Source organism: Mastigoproctus giganteus, chromosome 2, assembly GCF_048544385.1.
Source record: "Mastigoproctus giganteus isolate SK-2022 chromosome 2, ASM4854438v1, whole genome shotgun sequence".
Taxonomy (NCBI): Eukaryota; Metazoa; Arthropoda; class Arachnida; order Uropygi; family Thelyphonidae; genus Mastigoproctus; species Mastigoproctus giganteus.
Genome location: NC_143576.1, coordinates 94,750,638 through 94,775,767, shown reverse-complemented (window position 1 = coordinate 94,775,767; position 25,130 = coordinate 94,750,638). Strand labels below are relative to the sequence as shown.

Here is a 25,130-nt window from a genome sequence, read left to right as displayed (position 1 = left end):
GATGGGATACACTTAAATAGAAAGGGTGCAAGAATATTTGCTGATGCTATCGAGGCAGTGTTAGGTGGGTCGGAAAACTGCTAGCTTGAGGGGAGGAAAAAACTAATAGATTAACAGTAGCCACTGGCAGAGGTGAAAGAGATTCTTGCACTGCTTCCATTGGAATGAGCAGAAGCCTGAAAAACAAGATGCATGATATTTCAGAGACTGCTGGAAGTCATTGCGGTACAAGTAAACACATGGGTTGTGTTAGGGTAGCTAAGAATAGAAACAGGTGCATGTATACTTGCGTGTACACCAATGCTAGGAGTTTAGTAAATAAATTTGATGAATTTGAGGTATTGCTCAAAACATCAAAGGCAGATATTGTTGGGATATCAGAGACGTGGTGTCACACAGATATAAGGAATGCAGAACTGGAATTTGGGGAGTACAACGTCTACAGAAAGGATAGACAGGATAGGAAGGGAGGAGGGGTTATGCTATTAGTTAAGAATCACATAAAATCCAAGGCAGTGAAGCCAGTCGACATCGATGGACAGGGCAGTGTCGAGTCAGTTTGGTGTGACATAAGCATAGGTAAATCAAAATTGAGAGTAGGAGTGTGCTATAGGCCTAACGACTCTGATGAGTATAATAAGATACTGTACAGGGAAATAGAATGGGCCAGTAAATCAGAGAGTCTTATAATGGGAGATTTTAATTTCTCAGATATTGACTGGAATTTGTGAGTTCATCACTCACACACTAGCAAGGCTTTTGTGGATTTATTGGATGATTGTTTTCTACACCAGCATGTTCGGGAGGCAACTAGAAGGAGTAATACTCTTGATCTGATTATCAGTAGTGATTCTTCATGCATTAAGAATTTGCAGATAAAGGAACCACTAGGTGGCAGTGATCACAGTGTGCTGAAGTGGGATTTACTCAAGGAGGTAACTACCATCAGAGGTAAAGGGAAGGGTTTTTGCTTTCGTAAAGGCGACTATGATGGTCTGAGACAGTATTTAAATTCCATACAGTGGGACCAACTGATGATGTTACCAACAGCAAATTCAAAATGGGAAGCATTCAAGGAAATAATCTTGGAAGCTACCAGGCTTTACATACCAACCAAGAAATATTGTTCAAGGTTCAGGCCTAAATGGTTGTCAAATGAACTAATGAGACATATGGCAGAAAAGAAAAATGCATGGGATACATACAGATTAATGGGTGACATGGAAGCCTATGATAGATATAAGTTGGTCTGTACCAAGTCACAAAGGAGATTAGGCAGGCAAAGGCAGATTATGAGAAATCCTTGGTAAAGGATTCAAAGAAAAACAGAAAAGAGTTCTTTACCTATTTAAACTCAAGAAGGAAAGGGATGAATCAGATTGGTCCACTGGATGTTGATGGTTCAACAGTTGAGGATCCTGCTCAGGTGGCTAACAATCTAAACAAGTATTTTGCATCTACATTCACACATGAGGAGTTATTCAGGAAGGGGAATGTCGTAGGTGAAGTAAACATTGGCAGTGAGCTAGATGATTTTCTAATAACTGAGAGGAAAGTGGAGGAGAAATTGAGGATAAACATAAATAATATTATATTATAATATATAATATTATTTTCATTACTTTTTATCTCTATTTAATTTTTGGATTAATTGGATTATATATATATATATATATATATATATATGGAGAGAGAGAGAAATTACTGCTTTAACTGTTGTGGTAAAAAGTTGAGAACCTATCCAGGACCTTTAGAATTAAAGAATATTTAATATTTAGATTTTTTTTAGAATTATGTAGGTTCAGGAAGGTGAAAAGTTATGGTTTCAGTACGGTTATAGACACCAGTGCACCTGCCTCAATGTAAAAAACTGTGGGGTGAGGTGGGCAAAGGCCTAGGAGGGCTTTCTATGAATTTTTGACTAGGGGGGGGAAACAAAGGAGAACAAAGGTATAGTTAACAGGTGGAACGTTTATGAAAATATGGTAAATACTTAGAACTTATACAGTCAATTCCAGTTATTTGGGACATATCAGGACTAGTCCATTTTGGCCCAATTAAGCGGCTGACCCAATTATGCAAAGTTTTACGTAAATAGTTAAAAATACAGCTTTACGATTGATTTTCTGTATGATCAAATCACGTTATGATGGACTCACCATAGTAAAGTACCGTTCACTATACGATATGTAGTAAGCACCGGTCATTGTGATCACATTTGTGAAAAAGATTAATTCTATTAAACAGTGATTCTAATTAGCAAAAATAGGAGGAATATTATCCACAGGCAATAAAAGTAAAGATATACTGTATTAAGTACAAATTTACGCTTTATTACCAATTAAAAAATTAAATGATATGTAAAAATCGGAAGAATATTTTCCACAGGTTAGCAAAATAAAAATAAATTTACGCTTATGTGCATAGCTTAATTATTATGTACTGTAATATGTACATACTAACTAGTTGACATTTCTGTTCACTGACATTTGTGGGTGGGGGTTAAAATTTAAAACAGTAATAAAGATAAGCACACACACAAAGAACACGGCACGCACAAATCGCAAGTAACACGATACGCGCAAGTGAGAACAGAGTAACAAGTTACGAAGCTTAAAAAATAGGAATGAAGAGCAGATTTGGAAAATAAATTTTTTTATATGATTGAAGCACTAACAGAAAAGCCCAATAAATAGGGGACTGCTAATTGTTTTATGGTTGTGACCTCCAGAAATCTGACCGAACCACGTAGTATGGACGGAGACAATCGTAGGGTAATCTTGAGTGCTGCGGTCTCCTGCCCCGATTAAACGATATGTTGTCCCAATTAAGCGAAGTAAACCCTGGCTATTTTCTCAGTTGGATTCTGTTCTTTAAGATTTGTCCCAAATAAACGGCTGCCTCGATTAACTGGTGGCCCAAATAACCGGAATCCACTGTAATTAGAAAGTATAAAATCTGCAATTCTGGCCCATTATAGCCTTAGTTGCTAATGCACCATTAAAATCGAAATCAGAATCTGCAATTCTGGCCAGTGCTAAGCAGCTATAGTCAAGAAGGGGTAGTAAAATTAAATATATTATAATTTTAGAGAATAGTATGTTAAGTGAGTAGTTTTTGAATAATGATGGCCATTTTATTTGTAATGCATCGTGGGTTTAGTGAAAGTTAATGCTGCGGAACTTTACATAAGTGGAATTTCCCTAAATGCGTATGCCGCACTCATAACTATGCATGCTGAATTTGATTGAAGCAAAAAAGAAATGTAAATAGAATTATTTGTTAAATTTTTTTATCTCACATGCAGGAAAAATTACAAAAGTGTGCTTCGAAATATACAGTAAAAAGATTAAGACAAGTGCCAGTACAAACGTTATAATCAAAAATAATATGAGAAGTGCAAGATAGCTGGCATAATGGTGTTGGCAGAATGTTGATGAAGGCCTGGGATGGGGGTTGTGCAACTACAGTGGCTCGTGATGCTGACCACCGGTGGTAGCAGTATTTTGAGATTAGTGAGGCAAGATGCCTCACTAATTTCAAAAGAGAGGTCGAGGGCTGTGGAGATTTAAAGTGAATAATCTTGGAATCGTAGAAAGATGCAACTGTACGTGTGGTGATCTAGAAACATGGGAACATGTTGTTTTTAATTGTTTGGAATATGCTGATTTACATTTGAATTTGCTGAATAATGTTGATAATGTAACTCGTCTAGTGGATGGGATTGAGCCATTTCTTATTAAAACAAGGAAAAATTTTATTGCCTTTCAAAATTTTGCAAATTCAGTTTTTGTGAGAAGGAATATTCTTTTGCAATTGGAAGAGTGAAGATTGAATAATGGATGAATTGGGAGAGTGTATCCTTTTATTTATGGAATAGTATGTTATTTTTTATATAGGAACAGAGAAATTTCTTTGCAGAAGGTGGACAGGACGTTGATACTCTGTTTCCTTCATGGGTGGTAGTAGTAGTAGTAGTAGTAGTGGCACATGATGCAAGAAAGCAAGTGTAGGAGCTTATGCAGCATCAGCCAAAAAAAAAAAAAAAAAAAAAATCATCACGCCATTCCCTCCAAATGCCTGTCCAGTTCCTCCTTAAATTTATTTAACCTATCAACTTCCACAACGACAGATGGAAGTTTGTTCCAGCAATTAACCACCCGCTGGCTAAAGGCAAATTTCCGCACATCTATTCTACATCTGTCCTTTCTTAATTTGAACTTATGTCCCCGTAGGTTCGTAATCTGAACAAGTGGAAGGATCCCATCAGAATTCAGCGTGCTCAACCCATTCAAGGCCTTATAGACCTCAATCAGATCACCGCGCAGGTGCCTAGTCTCCAGCCACTGCAATTTGCAGAACTTAAGCCTCTCTTGGTAAGAGAATCCCTTCATTCCCCTCACCAATCGTGTTGCTCTTCTCTGTACACGCTCAAGCAAATCTACATCCTTCCTAAAATGAGGCCTCCAGACCTGTACGCAGTACTCAAGGCGTGGCCTGACCATTGCCTTATACAGAGGGACAATCACCTCCTTTTCCCTGCTAGCAAAATTCCTATATATCATTGACAAAACCCCATGACCTGCCCTAGCAGCCTGTCTGCATTGCTCAGAAAACTTCATATCTGACTGCACAATTACTCCCAGGTCTTTTTCATTTTCTACCACCTTAAGTGTAGTACCACACAGTTGGTACGTTTCTCTGGGGTTACTTCTACCCATATGCAGTACTTTGCATTTGTCAAGGTTGAACTTCAGTTGCCACTTCTTAGCCCATCTGCCCAAATTATCTAGATCCTGTTGCAGTAGCACACTGCCATTACTGTCATTAACAACCCTGCCAACCTTTGTGTCATCTGCAAACTTCGACATTAAGCCTGATATACCTTCATCAATATCATTGATAAATACACAAAACAACAGTGGACCCAACACCGAACCCTGTGGGACTCCACTAATAACATTAGTCCATGAAGAGCAGCACCCATTGATTACCACCCTCTGTCTTCTCCCACTTAACCATCCTTTTATCCATTGTAGCAACTTACCCTTAATACCATTCTGCTCCAATTTGTACAGTAGTCTTCCATGCGCAACAGTGTCAAAAGCTTTCCTGAAATCCAAGTATATGATATCAAAATTATTTTTCGCATCCAGTTCCTTTGTGACCACATCATAATAACCAATCAAATTTGTCAGACAAGACTTTCCCTTAACAAACCCATGCTGTGTTTGAATTATTGCTGCAGTCTTGTCTAGATGATCCTGCAATGCATCTTTAACCAGTGACTCCATTATTTTACCCGGAACAGAAGTTAAACTAACTGGTCTGTAATTACTCGTTGGTGGTGGACACTGCTCTGCTCCTGCCAACACAGTTGGCAGGAAGCCTTAGTTAACACTTTTTGCTATAACACTGCAATAACACTTTCTTCCAGCTTGGTTTTGCTGGTTAATTTGAGTAACTTCTGTTGAGCTCTCTGACTGCTGGTGGATTGCTATTCCTTGAACTGTTTATCTTATGGAGAGAAGATCAATCTCCAGGATGATTCTCATCTGTGGACAGTGTCTCTTCATCAGTTTCTGTTGTAGCCTGCTTGCCCAGCTCATGCTGTAGCTGAGTTTGGGATGACCATTGCACGGTATAGCTGGTTCGTCTTGTGCTAATTGAACTAATTGATATGTACAATGTTTCATGTATATAAGAATATTGTTAATATTTGTATTAAGGTTATTATTATGTTAATACTACTCTTATACCACACAAAATTAATAATTAATTTATTAGGCTGTTCTCCTACATTTCTGTACATTAAAATGACGTTTCTAGTATCTTACTGATATCTGAAACGTCACTTTAATGTATAGTAATGTAGGCGAACAGCCTAATAAACTATATTATTAATTTCACATGTTATAAGAGTGGTATTAATATAATAATAACCTTAATCGAAAACAACCACATTGTCCTTTCTTAACCAACTGCTATACATATAGACATGTATAGCAAATCTGCTATACATGTCTATATGTATAGCAGATTTGCCAGATTTTTGACTAGAAGCCACTTTACTCAATAAATGAAATGAATGTGAAGATTTAGATGGGGCTGCTCAACCTTATAAATGAACATATTAATGAATGATTGGATGATGGCTTTTTTCTTTTTTTTGTAGATTTCTTTGTAGCAAGCAAGAATATCATTCACCCCTCTGTTAACTTTTAAAAATCATTCGCTGTCAGGATCCACTTCTCAACCCTCACCATTGTCAATGCAATTTCACGAAATTGCATTGCCATCTCTCTGGTGATGAAGCATCTTGGCTGTTCATTTGGTTCATCTTGAGTCTTGTCATCATTTTTTTCTCTCACTATCGCTGCTTGCAAGTCAATAAGTTCTTTGTTAGATAATTCCTTCTCTTCTTTCTCTATTAATTTCCCCACATCGTTGGCATCAACCTCCAACTGAAGTAGCTATGCAAGCTTTACAATCTTATCTGTAACCTCTTCATATGATTCATCTTTTTAAAATCCTTCAAAGCGTTTTACATGCCGTGAGCATATTGTCTTCCATATGCCATTTAAACAACTTTTAGTAATTTCTGCCATGCCTTATTAATGTTTAAAATGACGAGGTAAATATTGTAAGATTTCCAAAAGTCTCGTAACTTCAAATTTTTCTCACCATCTACCTCACACAATGCCTGAGAAATTCGAAATAACACCCTGATCCATAGGTTGGATCAGTGAAGTTGATGGGAGTATTGTATGGAGCATATTCAGCATTTAATTTAAAACAGAGATGAATTACAATATAAACACAATGAATATTGTATGTACTTTATTTAAGGCACTTGGTTTATGGAGTTACAGCATCTATGTATTTTTCCATCTTAGTTGGGTTCTCCATTCATTTCCTGTGGGATGCAAAAAAGGTTTCCATGGTTTTTTTAAGTTTGCACTGGCTTGTAAAAATTTACCTAAATTCGAATTTATATAAATCGAGTATTACGTAAGTCAGGGAGTGGCTGTATATAATTAATGAATAAATGAATAAAGGATAATCATAAACAAAGGTATGGGTTATCATATCAAGAAGCTACAACATGACCGTGTTTATGCTATTATTATAATAAACCATGTTGAAATACTATATATACTTACTTTATCTGGATGGTCCATGTGTAAGCAAAAAATAAGCCGGAGTAAGCTGCATTGATTTACTATGATGAATAATTAGCGCCCCTGGCTTTTATGCTAATGTTACTATTGAAGTTGCCATCTTTTAATTATAAGTGACCATTATAATAACATTATAAAATTATAAGGTAGTTTGGACTTTACGTAGTTTTGATATATTAAAATAAATGTAGATGTACAAAAGTGTTACATACCTACATTACAAAAATAAAATAATATACAATATAATATAAAAATAAAATAATATACAATATAATATAAAAATAAAATAATAACAAGCGAAAGGTAAGAATATTGCCATTCGAGGAGGGTGTTTTCGACATGCACTACTGAACAGATCAATATGGTTTAGTGCTGAGATTGTTACATGCATTATATTTAGGTGGTGTATGGCTATGTTACATTCTTTAGAGCGATGTTGTAGCTGAAGAAAGTGATTTTTGGTTAAGGCTGTTTTTTATATAGAATTTGATGAAATTTGAAGGAATGTTATTTCTAACCAGTTTTTGATATTGTTTTTTAAATGCTTGTATCAATATGACTTAGTTATTACAAATATGTGCATATCTAATACATCGTGCTGAAATAATATTTCTGTGGATTTTATGGGAAGTATTAGAATCCCAATGACAAAGGTGTGCAATTTGAAATTTAAATGTATTTCTTTTATCGTATAGGTTTACCATAACTTTTTAATTTGCGTATTTTTGAGAGATCTCTAAATCTAGGAAGATTAAGATGTTAGTGCTGTCGCTAGTTTTCTTTAGTGTGAATTCTTCAGGGTAGATTTTCTTTTTGTATTTTGTTAAAAAGTCACAGTTGAAAATGACCAGGTCATTGACAAGTCATAACATGGTTAATTTTATTTCATTTTGCATTTGAAACTGTGATTTGAAGTGGCGTTGTGATATCAGAGGCGATTCCTGCGCCCATTGGTATTCCTTTGGTTTGTTTGTATGTACCTCCCTTGTGTCTATATAACTATTAAAAATGAATAATTTGCAAAAGGTGTTCCAGATTTTATAATTGATTCCTTTATGGTTCCGTATTCTATGTATAGTGTGTCTAACACATCATTTTAGTCTGGAATGTGGGATTGAGGCAATTAGATTCTGAAAATCAAAGGTTTCTGTTCTGTAAATTTCACTATTAGTTTTTACGTATTCAAGTATTGCTTTGTTACTGTTTATAATTGAAGAGTTTTAGATTTTTAAAAATATTATTGGGGATCGATGCAGATTTTTTGCTTGGACTATAACAGCCATTATTTTTGCTGCTAATAATAAATCAAAAACTTTTTTTATTGTTTGTGAAACTTTGCGATCATATACAGAAATGGAAGTTTGGTGTTTTCAATTTTTTGCTTAAGCTTATTGTGTAGAGCTATTAGATTATTTAATATACTTTTTGTATTGGTTCCAACTAGGGTGTATATATCACTGTGGCTTATTTCTTCCATAAAGGTATTAAAATAAAACTTTTTACAGAAAATGGCAAAGTTATTTATTGCTTTGTCGACATTTGTAATGATGAAGTTACTCTGCAAAGCTTTAATTTGTCTATGACGTGTGCTGGGTTTTGTGCTTTTTATTTTGCTTAAATTAATTAACATAAGCAAGGTGTTGAACTTGGTCATAATCCACATTTGAAATGCTTCAAATGGAATGTTGTACTTATATACTAGTTTGAAGCAAAATTTTATGCTTACGAGGTAACTCATTTTTTGCTGCAAATTTGTTGAACTGAAAGTTGGGTCAAAATTTGAACCTGTAATTCATGAATTTTTTTGAGTTCTTGACTTTTTATGATATTAAGGTCACTCATTATAATGTGCCTTTGGATTTGCAAATTTGACATATTTAGTTTACCAAATTTTGTTGCTAAGGGTTTATAGTTGTATAATAATAATCCTAGAGGTGGACAGAGTTTAAATCTTACATTACTTTTCAGATTTAGTGTACCAGGCAAAAGCTGCTTATATTGATTAAAAATTTTTCCCCATTTTTATGTCATCATGGAATTTATGCATAAATATAATATAGCAGGATTCTGGTGTTTTGTAGTAATTATTTGATATTTTGCTTTTGCCAGTGTCCACAATGATATGCAGCAAGTGCTTATTGTTAAATGTGTGCTTGTGGCAAAATTTCGTAAGCATTTTTAGTATGCAAATTTTTAGATTAAACAAACTTTTTTACACTGCCCATGTTGATTACTTGGTTATCCAAATCTGATTAGAGTTTTGCTGAAATCCAATTTTGAGTTGTAGAAATTTTTGTTAGATTTGTTGCCCTGATTTTTTCTAATAATATATATCATGTGCGTGCGTGTGTGCGTATGTGTGTGTGTGTGCGCGTGCGTGCTTGGAATACATATACTGTGTATAACTGTACTAGCTGAATAACATTTTTTTGTAGGCATTATTAAAAAAACATGAAGCTCTAATGGCTGACTTAGAAGCTTTTGGCAATACAATTCACGCTTTAAGAGAACAAGCGCAATCTTGCAGGGTAAGTTTTGAATATTTTTTATTATAATGTTGTTAAATTGTGCTGTGTCCAAAGTTAAGCAAAACACAGTAAACTGATGATTTCAAAATACATGTGAATGTTAAGAAACATTTATAAAAGGATGTGATTTGATGTGAAACAAATATAAAGAAATTTATAAAAATTTTCAAAAAAAATTGTCAGTGATATATTAACCAATGAGCATGTGACTATTAGTAACAAAAAAATTAAAAAAAAATGTGAAACATAAAATGTCACTTGGAGAAGGACAGGTGTAGAGCAGTGTTTCCCAAAGTGTGGTATGCATACCTCCAGGGGTACGTGTACCACACTTTGGGAAACAAATTTTACTTTATCTTAGTAATAATAATATTTAATGTTAATAAACAGTAATATTTATTTTACTTTATCATAGTTTTTTAGCTGCAGAAAACAATTCATTAAAATTTAATACAGTGGATTCCGTGTATAGGAGTCATTGGTTAACTGAATCAGCCACTCTGTTGAATCAAAACTTGAAGCACAAACCTTTTACATGTTGCAGTGTGTAAAACCTGTTCTCTTATTAGAATCACAATTTCATTTTATTGAATCATAAATAATATTAGAGCTATATAAACTGTGATTTTTTTTTAATTTTTTAAAAATTTAATTTAATTTTTTCCCTTTTCATCTGATTTTATTGGACTACACTCTTAAATGATCTGGTATATTTATATTAGCTCACTCTGTGTTTACACATAGTGATCCAAGCAAGGTTTTACTGGACATTTTTGGGAAGTAATCACTTGATAATTATGTTGTTAGTTTACTGCTTGTTGTCTCCCCTTTCTGCGAATGAACAATACTGTGTTATATATAGACTGGTGTTCCAAGAAAGTGCATCACCCCTTAAAATTGTTATTGTCGTCTGAATAACATAAGTATATGGCAATATTTCTTACAGATTTCATCGGATAAGATTGACACGCGTAGGTGATGATTTTTAATATTGCATCAGCTGTTACTTTCAGCTATATAAGCATGCTCTGTAAGAGTTGCAGTCATTCCTTACTTTTGTCAGGAGTGGCGAGTTATGTGCAGTTGATACCACGAAGAAAGAGTGCTATTGTTGCTTTACGGGAGGATATTCTTCTTGCCATATTGCTTATAGAGTGTCTTGTAATCAGTTGACAGTGAGTAGATTTCTTTCCAAACTCAATACTGGTTCTGCTTATAGGAAAAAAGGAACTGGATGCAAACGAGTCTCTATGCCAAAACAGGATTGCATTTTGAAGCACTTATGCCTTAAAAACCATAAAGTTTCTTTGTCTGGATAATCTAGACAAGACTGCAGCAATAATTCAGAAACAGCATGGGTTTGTTAAGGGAAAGTCTTGTCTGACAAATTTGATTGGATACTATGTGGTTACAAAGGAACTGGATGCAAAAAATAATTTTGATATCATATACTTGGATTTCAGGAAAGCTTTTGATACTGTTGCACATGGAAGACTACTGTATAAATTGGAGCAGTATGGTATTAAGGGCAAGTTGCTACAATGGCTAAAAGGGTGGTTGAGTGGGAGAAGACAGAGAGTAGTAATCAATGGATGCTGCTCTTTGTGGACAAATGTTATTAGTGGAGTTCCACAGGGTTTGGTGTTGGGCCCACTGTTGTTTTGTATATTTATCAATGATATCGATGAAGGTATATCAGACTTAGTGTCGAAGTTTGCAGATGATACAAAGGTTGGCAGGGTTGTTAATGACAGTAATGGCAGTGTGCTACTGCAACAGGATCTAGAAAATTTGGGCAGATGGGCTGAGAAGTGGCAACTGAAGTTTAACATTGACAAATGTAAAGTACTGCATATGGGTAGAAGTAACCCCAGACCAACTGTGTGGTACTACACTTATGGTGGTAGAAAGTTAAAAAGACTTGGGAGTAATTGTGCAGCCAAATATGAAGTTTTCTGAGCAATGCGGACAGGCTGCAAGAGCAGGTCATGGGGTTTTGTCAATGATATACAGGAATTTTGCTAGCAGGAAAAAGGAGGTGATTATCTGTTTGTATAAGGCAATGATGAGACCACGCCTTGAGTACTGCTTACAGGTCTGGAGGCCTCATTTTAGGAAGGATGTTGATTTGCTTGAGCATGTACAGAGAAGGGCAACAAGATTGCTGAGGGGAATGAAGGGATCCTCCTCCAAGAGAGGCTTAAGTTCTGCAAATTGCAGCGGCTGGAGATTAGGCATCCGCGAGGTGATCTGATTGATGTGTATAAGGCCTTGAATGGGTTGAGTACGCTGAATTCTAATGGGATTCTTCCACTTGCTCAGATTATGAACCTAAGGGGGCATTAATTCAAATTTAGGAAAGACAGTTGCAGAATAGATGTGCAAAAATTTGTCTTTAGCCAGCGGGTGGTTAATTGCTGGAACAAACTTCCATCTGTCATTGTGGAAGTTGATAGCTTAAATAAATCAAGGAGGAACTGGACAAACATTTAGAGGGAATGGTTGTGTGAGTTTTTTATTTTTTTGGCTGATGCTACATAAGCTCATACGCTTGCTTTCTTGCATCACATGCCTCTATTACTATTACTAGTCTGAGCTGAAAAGAGAATGAGAAGAACATACAGGAGTGGTAGCAAGCACAGTAACAGTCAGAAGACATCTCTTCAAAAATGGACCTGCTCGTCCTAAGAAGAAGCCCTTCCTTACACAAAAAATGAAAAAAGCCCGATTAATTTGGTGTAAGGAGCATGTCAAATGGGCCCCCGAGCAGTGGAAGTCAGTTGTTTTCACGGACGTGAAGAAATTCAACCTGCATGGCTCTGATGGGAGACAAACGATTCGCCGTAGACGTGGTGAAGAATACCATTCAGACTGTATGGTGTCTACAGTGAAATTCCCTACCAGCGAAATGATATGGGGGCACATTTCGTATCACAGAGTAGGTCACTTTCCTTTATAAAAGGTTCCGTAAATGCCAATGGATATCTGGCTATATTGGAAGGCAAATTTCTGTTAACCATTAGAGACCATTTGATCTTGTCAATGCCTTGACGGTCTTCCGCTGTCATCAGGGCCAGAGGCGATTCAACTAAATATTAGTTTGCACCTGGTGAACTTTTCATTTTGTTTTCCATTTAAAATGATGAACTGAAGCAAATTGAGGGCTTCTGATAACATTTCAGCCATAATTGTCGTGTTTACCAAAACTGTTGTGTAAAGGTTGCAGATGCTCATTTTGGAATATTTTGAGAGCACCTGTCAAATATTACTTAGTTTTGTCTTAACCATTAATAAATATGTTTTGTTTATATTTCTATTTTTGATGCTAGTCATTAATGTAGCATGCTATTGTGAAAAAGGGTATGGAAAGGTGAAATTCCTAGGTGTTGCACTTTCTTTGTACACCAGTGTGTGTGTGTGTATATATATATATATACATATATTGGAAATATGTCTAATGACAATTACATTTAAATATTAAATAGCATAAATGAGGGTATTGGCTCCTACGTTAATGCTGTTGTCCAGTGACAATTAGACATTATACGTGCATGGGTTATATATGTACTTAACTTATTTATACATTATTACTTTTTAAATTATGGGAGCATCAGGTTTGTAGTGACCCCAACCAACCTGCTAGTTATATATAAATCTAGCCCTGGTATGGATAGCCTTATATATAATGTATAACGTAGATACATATAAAAACAACAAATTAATGGAAATTTAAAGAAAATTAGGGAAAGCTGGAGAAATTGGAGAAAATTAGCCAAAGTTAGTAAAAATTAACATTCTTCCTCATGGCCTTACCTCTGCTACTTCCTCAGGAGCTTTGAGCGGACATATAGCCGTAGTAGAGGAATGTATTATACATACCCGTTTCTGTAATCTCTATACCAGTTTTGCTAGGTTAACTTTAGGTAATTACTTGGTGGATAATTTGGAATAATGAGAGCAATCTTTTTGAATGTATGTACTAATTTTAAATAAACAGGGTGGTTTATGTATATGACAGCAAACTGTGATAGGAGATTCAAAGCCCTACATACCCGTACGTACCAGTCTCCTATCACAGTTTGCTGTTTGCTGTGTAAACCATCCTGTTTATTTAAAATTAGTACATACATTCAAAAAGATTACTCTCATTATTCCAAATTATCCGCCAAGTAATTACCTAAAGTTAACCTAGCAAAACTGGTATAGAGATTACAGAAATGGGTATGTATAATACATTCCTATAGTATGGCTATATGTCTGCTCAAAGGCCCTGAGGAAATAGAGGTATGGCCATGTGGGAGAATGTTAATTTTTACTTTTGCTAATCATCTCCAATTTCTCCAGCTTTCTTTAATCTTCTTCTTTAAATTTACATTAATTTGTTGTTTTTATATGTATCTATGTTATACATTATATATGAGGCTATCCATACCAGGGCTAGATTTATATATAACTAGCAGGTTGGTTGGGGTCACTACAAACCTGATGCTCCCAAGTAGTATCATAATTTAAAAAGTAATAATGTATAAATAAGTTAAGTATATATATATATATATATATATATACACACACACACACAAATTCAATAGATATAGCATAAAATGGTACCTATCATGACAAATTAAAATTCAAAAACAAAATTGGCAGTGAATATCTGCAACATACAAAGGACCCTATTAGTCTCTATATTAAGCAAAGCTAATAATAATGATAATAATTTCATATTTACAAAATAAAAAATCTAAAATACCAAAAAATAACAGAAGATACAGTCAATTTTAATTATTCTGACTTTTAATTTTAATTTTACTTCAGATACATAAATGCGCATTTAATAATTATTACAAGTACATGCTTTACACAATGAATTACCAGGAACCCTGCTAAGGGATGGGGTTTTACCCCCCGGTAATTTTCCGAAGTAATTTACATTCATTTTCTTTGTATCTTATATATCTTATGCTTCAAAATCTGTTAGAGTATTCGAGGGAGATTAAGGTACTATTTCTATCCTTGCAGCCTATTCCTTTCGACTCAATATTGGTTTATACCTTTGCTTTTCACAAGTAACTGATACATTTGTATATTTTTCTTAAGTAACAGAAACACTTGGTTATAATTTTTTCATAGGTTATGGAAACACTTGTATATTTTTAATAATGTTTTAATAATGTTTAAATTAATTATTTTTGTTTTTATAGCTAGCGGTTATTTTTGCCAGTCTTCCATTAATTTCATATAACGTAATTTCAAATAATTTATTATTAAATGAACTTATATCAACTCAAATTTCAACTTAACTTAATCTAATTTCAAGTTAATCATATGATTTATACTATATTTAGTGTAACATAAATATGGTTAGGCTGGTGTATAACCAGCAGAAACAGATGATGCTAGTTATGATGACGTGCCTTTCAATGTAAGCCTTATTCAATAATAACTGGTAAAATTTGATTTTTTTGGTATTTTAGATTTTGTATTTTGTAAATATGGAATTATTATGATTATTATTAGCTTTGCTTTATATAGAGGCTGATAGGGTCCTTTGCATGTTGCAGATATTCACTGCCAGTTTTGTTTTTGAATTTTAATTTGTTGTGATATCTATTGAATTTGTATATTCTCAAGCAAATGTAATGTTAAATCATTTCTGATGTCATTAATCTGTTCTGACTAGTAATTTTATCTGTTTTAAATAAATAAATAAATATATTTTTAAATTAATATATATATATATATATATATATATATATATATGAATAGTAATTGGGTTAATTATAGAATGTCAGTGACAGTAGTCTTTTCAAAATGCCTACTTTTATTGACGAATCCTTTATTACTTAATGAATGTGTAAGTTGTGTAAAACATTAAAAAATTCTTGGTACATAGCAATTTGACCTTCATTTAAATTTATACATTTAAATACTAATTTCAATCGTAATACCAAAATAGTAAGTAATAAAAATGTTTTCTTCACTAGTTCACATGCATACTTTAATTTCAGACTGTTACGAATCCACAATCTATGCTGTCCTATAAGAATGTTTATTGATTTTTATTATTACTTCTGTTTTTTAAATTATTATTTCTGTAGTATATATGTATAACTTATTGTATGTCAATAAATGAGTACCATATATTGTACTGCATTTGCTGTAGTCTAGATAAAATAGTGATCAAAACTACCCCCAACTTATCTTTGCATGAGGAGGGAAACAGACTAAATTCTCAAAAGGGACACACAGTTAATTTTAGTTTGAGAAACACTGGTGTAGAGTATTGTTTCCTCTTATACTAATCAATCCACATTTTTTGCTAATCTGTGAATGACAGTGTCAATTTGCCCATGAGTGAGTGATTGAGTGCATTCCCTTTCAAAATATGAAAATTTAGGAAAGTATGACGATATTCCATGATAAAAAGTGCTGTTTGACATTGAATCATTGTGGATTGTGATATACAAGTTATAGCAATCAAGTTCCTGGACTGATTCTGTTGCGGTCATGCTTGATGAGTTGAAGTGGTATGCTCAAACTTCGTCCAATAGATGATGGTACAGAGATTGTCCAGTAGACTGACAGGTTGGAAGTAACAACCACTTTTGTTAGTAGCATTAATACTGTGTCACGATTTTGCAATGGAGCAACATGTGGGTATCAAATTTTGCTTTAAACTGGGAAAATAAGCAACAGAAACATAGTGTGGGTCTCTCTCAACCGGGAGGTTTTTGAAACCCTGAAAACAACTGACTGGCAGAATGAGGAGATTTCAATATGTGAAATCTTTTTAAGTTTCTCGCATATAATGACAGATTATTGAGTTTCATTTTTGCAGCCCTAATAGTCATGCAGCTCAATGCTTGTGAGCTGTGCTTTAATGTACAGTTTAATGTTATTATGTATAATTGTGCATACCTTCTAAAGTGAGAGATCCATATTTTAGGATATTTTCTTTTAATTTCATGATTTTTCTTCTAATTGATGATTTCTTTGATTTTTCTTTTAACTCATAATCCATACAAAGGAAAGTAGCATACCTTTCTTTCAGCATTGCCTCATTCAGTAAACATAGTACTAACTACTTTTGTTAATTAGAGTGACACAAGCTGGTTGTGGAGTGCTTTCATAAACCGATGGCCAGTTTTATGTTACTTTAGAGCAGCTGAGGGGAGAGAGTGAGAGTGCTCAGTGTGTGTGTATTGCTGGACAAAAGAAAAAATGTGTGTGATTACACTTGTGATGTTTTACTCTGGTTTTTGTCTGGAATTGAATCTTTGTGTGCAGAAATTAAGTTAGTATTTATAGAAGAGATTAGCCAGTCAGTTACCTCAGGAGCTTTTCTCTCATTTTCAATACTGCTTAACATTGTGCAAATTGCCTAAGTGGCAGTTTCCCAAAATTTATACAGAACTTTCTGAAGCAGGGTTCTTTTCAGGTTTGCATTCAATCCTTCCTTTTTGTAAATTCATCTAAGAAGAAGGCATACCATAGAGCTCAGTTTTAAGTGCCACCCTCTTCATTATAAAAATCAATCCAGTAACTCAGACTGTTCCAAACACTGTTTTTACTACTTTATATGCAGTTGACTTGAGCATATCTTGTCACTCTCAAAACATGAGAATGATAGAGAGACGACTTCAAGGTATTGTTAATAAGATTACAACTTGGGCTGTAGAAAATGGTTTTCACATATCAACTGAAAAAAACAGTTGCAGTTAATTTCTGTAGGAGATGTAATCTCCATCTTGACCCCTTTCTAAAGCTGTGACCATGCCATACATGCTGTACCTGCTGTCCAATTTCTTGGCTTAACCTTAGATAAAAAATTGACCTCTCTTGATCATATGAAATAGCCTAGAATCACCAAGAAATTAAACATCTTGAGAGGATTATCAGCTACATCATGGGGTGCCAACCATCATCTCTTCCTCACTTATATCATGTTATAGTAATATCATGGTTAGATTGTGGATCTCCATTTTACAACTTTACTAGGCTTAAGCACCTTGAGGTGGTTAGATCCTATTCATCACAGTGGCCTACTCATTGCACTTAGAGCCTACTGCACATCTCCTGTTCATAGTCTTTATTCTGAAGCTCATGACCCTCTACTATCTCTGCAATGACAAATTTTACCACTAAATTATGCATCCAGATTGGAGGTATATATTTAGCATTAGTTGAGGCATATGATGCAAAAATGCAAGCTTATACAGCATCAGCCAAAAAAAACCCTTCCCATTTCACCCATCTGGTCACTCCAAATGTTTGTCTAGTTCAGCCTTAAATTTATTTAAGTTATCAACTTCCACAACAATGGTTGGGTGTGTTCCAGCAATCAACTACCAGATGGCTAAAGGCAAACTTCTGCACATCTATTCTACAACTGTCTTTCCTCATTTTGAATCTATGCCCCCCTGCCCTCAGGCTCTTAATCTAAGCAAGTGGAAGTATCCCGTTAGTATTGAGCCTGCTCAAACCATTCAAGGCCTATACACCTCAGTCAGATCACATCACAGGTGCCTAGTCTCCAGAAGCTGCAACTTGCAGAACTTAAGCCTTTCTTTGTAAGCACACCCCTTTGTTCCTCTCACCAATCTTAATGACCTTCGTACTCAGTCTAGCAACTCTACATCCTTCCTAAAATGAGGCCTTTAGACCTGTACGCAGTACTCAAGGTGTGGCCTGACCATTGCCTTATACAAAGGGATAATCACCTCCTTGTCTCTGCTAGCAAAATTCCTATGTATCATTGCTCGTCTGAGTTGCTCAGAGAACTTCATATCTGACTGCACAGTTAGCCCCAGGTCTTTTTCATTTTTCACCTCCCTGAATGTAGTACCACACAGTTGGTATGTTTCTCTTGGGTTACTGCTACCCATATGCAGTACTTTGCATTTGTCAATGTTAAACTTCAGTTGCCACTTCTCAGCCCATCTGCCTAACTTCTCCTCTAGATGTAGTTGCAGTAGCATACTGCCTTTACTGTCATTAATAACCCTGCCAACCTTTATATCACCTGCAAACTTCAATATTAAGCCTGATATACCTTTATCTATATCATTGATAAATACACAAAGCAACAATGGGCCCAGCACCAAAACCTCGGGGACTCCACTAGTAACATTAGTCCATGTAGAGCAGTGTCTGTTTATTACCACTCTCTGCCATCTCCCACTCAACCATCCCTTTATCCATTGCTACAACTTTCCCTTAATGCCATATCGCTCCAATTTGTACAGCAGTCTTCCATGCAACAGTATCAAAAGCTTTCCTGAAATCCAAGTATATGATATCAAAATTATTTTTTACATCCAGTTCTTTTGTGACCACATCGTAGTATCTAATCAAATTGGTCAGACAAGACTTCCCCTTAACAAACTCATGCTGTGTCTGAACTATTACTGTGGTCTTGTCTAGGTGATCCTGTACAGTGACTCCACTATTTTCCCTGGAACAGAAGTTAAACTAACAGGTCTATAATTATTTGTGTCACCCTTTGAACCCCCTTTGTGAATTGGGGATACATTTGCACATCTCCAGTCCATGGGGACTTACCCTGAATCCAAGGATGCTCTCATAATTATAACTAAGGATTTGCGTATTTCCTTTGCTACCTCCTTCATTATAACTGGATAGATTCCATTTGCCCTAGGTGCCTTTTTTTTATGTTTAACTTCAACAATTTCTCCTCCACTTTGCTCTCAGTTATTACAAAATCACTTAGCTCCCTGTTAGAGTTTGATAAACTTCTGGCTCCTGAATAACTCTTCATGTGTGAATGTAGATGCAAAATACTCATTGTTTATCAGCTACTTGAACAGGATCATCAATAGTCAAACCATTTATGTTAAGTGGACCAATCTGATTCATCCCCTTCCTTCTAAAGTTTACATAAGTAAAGAACTCTTTGCTGTTTTTCTTTGCGTCCTTTGCCAAAAATTTCTCGTAATCTGCCTTCGCCTGGCTAACTTCCTTTGTGACTTGATTACAGACCAGCTTATATCTGCCATAAGCTTCTATTCTGCCTGATAATTTATATGCATCCCATGCATTTTTCTTCTCTGCCACGAGCCTCATTAATTTGTCCGACATCCATTTAGGTCTGAACCTTGAACAGTATTTCTTAGTTGGTATGAAAAGCCTTGTAGCCTTCAAGTTTAAGTCCAGAAGGCTTCCCATTTAAGGCATTTACGTAGCCAGGTGGGAAGGAGCAGCAGTGCGTAGCACACACTTCTTGATTAGACCGGGGTTCGAACTCGTCACCACCAAATACAGAGGATGCGGGAAGGTCAGGGAATGACCACCGCATATCCCGGAGCAATATGGCCTTAGTTGCTAATGCTCCTAAAAACCAAATAACAAACAACAAACAACAGCTTCCCATTTAGAATTCGCCGTTGGTGACATCATCAATTGATCCCACTGTATAGAATTTAAAAACTGTCTGAGACCACTGTAGTCACCTTTACGAAAACAAAAATCCTTCCCTTCACCCTGGATGGTAGTTACATCTTTAAGTAAATTCCACATAAGTACATTGTGATCACTGTCACTTAGTGGTTCCTTTATCTGCAAATTCTTAATGCATGAATAATCACTGTTGGTAATCAGATCAAGGGTATTACTCCCTCTGGTTGCCCCTCGAACATGTTGCTGTAGAAAACAATTCTCCAATAAATCCACCGAAGTCTTGCTAGCGTGTGAGTGACCAACTCACATGTTCCTGTCAGTATCTGGAAAGTTAAAATCCCCCATTACAAGACATTCTGATTTACTGGTGCATTTTATTTCTCTGCACAACTGACTGTTCATTGTACTCATCAGAGTCATTAGGCCTGTAACATACTCATACTCCCATTTTCTCTTTCCCAGTGTTTATGTCACACCAAACAGACTCAACATTGCACTGTCCACCCATGTCAACTGGATGCACTTCCTTAGATTTTGTGTTTCTTAACTAACAGCATAAACCCTACTCCCTTCCAACCTTGTCTGTCCTTTCTGTACATATTGTACTCCCCAAATTGGCCCCGGGTGCCAAGCGTATTTCGAGGCCAAGCGATATTTGTGAGATTTATAAAGTGCTCTTCAAAGGCGATTAAAGTTATTTTTAAGTTTATACGTTTATCTAAAGCCTTATTTTTTTAAAACCGTTCTACACTTGAAAAGCCGCAAGTTAGAACAGAGAAAGAAAAGCCACCTTTCTTTTTATTCATTTTTCTAGGTCACTAATCAACTAACACTTTAACCGCTTGGCCTCCTAGCGGCACTGCTCCTGCCTCCCCGTGGCGGGGCCGGAAATCTTGGCAAGTAAGTCCACTTGCCAAGGGCTAAAAGGAGCAATCATGGATAATACAGACAATAAGGATATTGAGAATGATAATCCAAAGAGACAAAAGACTGATCGGATGGAGCAACCTTGCCCGTCATTCTTAATCATCCACTCCCTTACTAGTCAGCCCATGAATAAATTGTCTCCGTTTGTAATACAAAAACATCTAGAGGGTATTGCAGGATCTCCCAAGACGGTGAAGAGACTGCAATCAGGAGACTTACTAGTAGAAACCACCAACCACAGACATTCAGAGAAGCTGTTACAACTCACAAGCTTTGCTGGCATTCCAGTTAAAATATCTCCACACACAACCCTAAATTCATCTAAGGGTGTGATATCCAGTTGGGACTTACTGAATGTCACCGATGAAGAAATAACCCAAGAACTGCAGGGACAGAATGTAATTGAAGCAAAAAGAATAATGACTAAAAAAGATAATCAACTGACACCTACAAGAAATATTATTCTCACCTTCAATACACCCAACTTACCCTCCTCTGTAAAAGCAGGTTATTTACTTTGCCGCATCCGACCTTACATTCCAAACCCTTTAAGGTGCTACAAATGCCAAAAATATGGCCACTCACAAACTGTATGCAGAGGAGTTCCTGTCTGCCCTAATTGTGGATCTGCAGATCACATACAAAGTAACTGTACAGCTACAAAAATGACCTGCCCAAATTGCAAAGGTGACCATCCTGCATATTCAAAGACATGTGAAAAGTGGAAAACGGAGAAAAAAATAGTAAAATACAAGGTTGAGAACAAAGTAAGTTACCCAGAAGCGAGAAAATTAGTAGCTCCTACTATAACCAAAAATATGACCTATGCCAATGCTGTAAAAAAATATCAGACAGTCTCCACTCAAACTGATGTAACAGTTCCCACTAACAAATCAATTTCTGACTGGGCTAGAAATGTTCTTTCTAAGCAACAATCCAAGTTCTCTGACCAGGCAAATAATACTCCTCTGACAATACCAGTGGCATCTCCTGCTCCAGTCATAGATACCATATCTCATAGTTTAAACACAAATGTAGTACAAAATTTTCAAGATACAACCATGGACACAGATGGCACACCCATACAGGAAGATCCCCTTCTAGAACTCCATGCAGAAGAAGAAATGGACACAGGTCGGCCAGTTTTCTCCAAAAAAGATAAATCTAAATTAGAACATCATAAGCCAGTAACCTTCAAAAAGCAGTCAGATACATCTCCATCAATAAAACACAAATAATGCCTTGTATTTTACAATGGAATTGCAGAGGCTTTCGTTGCAACACAGATGATATCTGTGATCTAATTAACCGATATTCTCCAGTTGCCCTTTGTCTTCAGGAAACTTACCTAACCTCGCAAATTTCTCCTTCAATAAAAAACTATTGTCTTTATCGAAGAGATCGTAATACAGCAAATGCTGCCCATGGTGGTGTAGCAATCTTAATAAATTCAAAGATCCCAACTAAACATATTCCACTTCAAACTGACATAGAAGCTGTTGCTGTTCATATAACTCTCCATATTTCAATAACACTGGTCTCAATATACCTACCACCAAACCATACTTACTGTTTAAAAGATCTTGAAGATCTACTCATACAGATACCTCCACCTCTCTGTATATTAGGGGATTTTAATGGACACCACCCCTTATGGGGCGGTCCTAAACTAGACACACGTGGTCGACTCGTTGAAAGCTTTCTAGAGTCACAAAACCTCACCTTACTCAATACTGGTGCGCACACTCACATACAACTCCCAACTGGACACACCTCAGCAATAGATCTCTCAATTTGTTCTCCAATACTCCTCCCAACCATAGAGTGGTATGTTTTAAATGATCCTATGGGCAGTGACCACCTTCCAATCATATGCAATTTTTTAATATCACAGTCTCCTCCAAACAAACTCCGCAGGAAATGGAAATTTGTTCGTGCAAACTGGGCAAAATTTCGATCATCAATCTCTCTTGACGAGGAAAAAATCCAGCTCCAGAATATTGACAATGTAACAGATTACATCACATCACATCTCCTAAAAGTGGCCAAGGACACAATACCATTATCAAATCCCCCTGGTCGCAAGCATTATAATTACTGGTGGAATGACGAATGCACAAAAGCAAAGAAAGCAAAAATCAAAGCCTGGAATTTATTTCGGCAATGTCCAACCACAAACAATCTCATTAATTATAAGAAGCTAAGAGCAAAAGCACGATTTGTACAAAGGCAAGCCAAGAAAGAATCCTGGACCCGTTTTGCATCGACCTTTAACAGAAACACTGATCCGAAAACTATATGGAAAAAAATTAGACAGTTATCTGGTAAGTTTCCTACTATACCTTCTCCAATCCTCTCCTGGAAAGGGCAAGATCTATCTAGTTCCTTAGATATTGCTAATGCTTTGGGCAATACTTTTGCTGAAATATCAGCGGCATCAGCATATTCTTCGTCATTCCAACGAATTAAAAAAACTAGAGAAAAGCATGCCATAAAATTTCAAACCGCACGTACTCTTCCATATAACAAACCTCTGCAACACTCTGAACTTCTGCATGCCATTAGAACAGCCCAAAATGGTGCTGCCGGGCCAGATGGGATTTATTATGTCATGCTTCAACATCTCGATGACAAAGCTTTAAGCCTGCTTCTGATTTTTTACAATCGTATATTCTTAGAAAATGTTTTTCCAACTTCTTGGCATCACTCTACTGTTTTGGCATTCCTAAAACCTGGAAAAGATCCAACTAACCCCTATAGCTATAGACCGATCTCTCTCTCAAGCTGTCTGAGCAAAATCCTTGAAAAAATTGTCCACAGAAGACTCGTATGGATCATTGAGTCACAACATCTAATGAGCCATAGCCAATATGGCTTTCGTAAAAATAGGTCATGCTTAGATCTTATGGTCAAGGCTGAATTCGCCATTCGAAATGCCTTTGTTAAACGTGAACATCTTGTAATGGTTTCAATAGATATCGAGAAGGCTTTTGACACTACCTGGCGGCATGGCATACTCAGTGATCTTTACTCTCTTGGTCTGCGAGGCAACCTTCCTATATTTGTCCAGAACTTCCTACGTACTAGATCGTTTCAAGTTCAGTACCAACATGCCCTCTCTAAAACATTTATACAGGAAGAAGGAGTACCACAGGGATCAGTACTGAGTGCCACTTTGTTTGCTCTTAGAATAGATTCCATCACCAATCAGCTTCCAAATACAGTTGAGACCTACCTTTATGCAGATGATCTTTCCATCTCCTGCCATTCCCAAAACATGAGGTCTATTGAACGACAGCTACAGATATCACTTAATAAAATACAACAGTGGGCCAGCCTCAATGGCTATCAACTCTCGCAGCAGAAAACAGTTGCCATCCATTTTTGTAGACAGCGCAAACTTCATCCGGATCCTGAACTTCAAATTTATAATGTCTCCATCCCGGTCACTAATAGCATCAGATTTCTAGGATTAACATTTGATAATAAGTTAAATTTTATAAACCACATAAAAAATGTACGTACTTCCTGTCAAAAAAAGTTAAATATACTCAGAGCTTTATCCTCCCAAACATGGGGCGCAGATCGTACATCTCTGCTTCGGCTATATCGGGCATTAATCAGATCCCGTCTTGATTACGGAGCTCCCATCTATGATTCAGCCAGATTGAGTGCATTACGCTGGCTTGATCCAATTCAACACAGTGCCTTGAGACTTTCACTCGGTGCTTACAGAACATCACCAGCACATAGTCTCTACATTGATGCCCATGAACCCCCACTAACTTTACGTAGGAAATCACTGTTATTGAAGTATGCTGTCAAGATACAAAGCTGTGCCATGCATCCGACTCAGTCGTACCTGTTCAATCCACCACTAGAAAACCTTTTCAGAAATAAACCAAGCATAGTAAAGCCAGCTGGTCTTCGCCTTCTTGAACTGATGCAAATCTGGAATGTTTCCATCCTTTCCGTACAACAGACAACAACTTGTACTCAACCACCATGGGTTCCACCTCCTATACCGACCTGTGACACTTACCTCTCTCAATGGGGAAAGAACATTTTACAAACATCA

The 25,130-nt window shown here is 36.1% G+C and overlaps 1 protein-coding gene across 1 annotated transcript in view; it reads left to right on the top strand.

Moving 5' to 3' along the window:
• LOC150089433 (spectrin alpha chain-like) overlaps window positions 1–25,130 on the top strand; it is a 579,218-nt gene that overhangs the window by 231,941 nt on the left and 322,147 nt on the right. Inside the window, 1 exon segment of the mRNA XM_090389473.1 lies at window positions 9,617–9,709. Coding sequence (XP_090245599.1) covers window positions 9,617–9,709 — 93 coding nt within the window.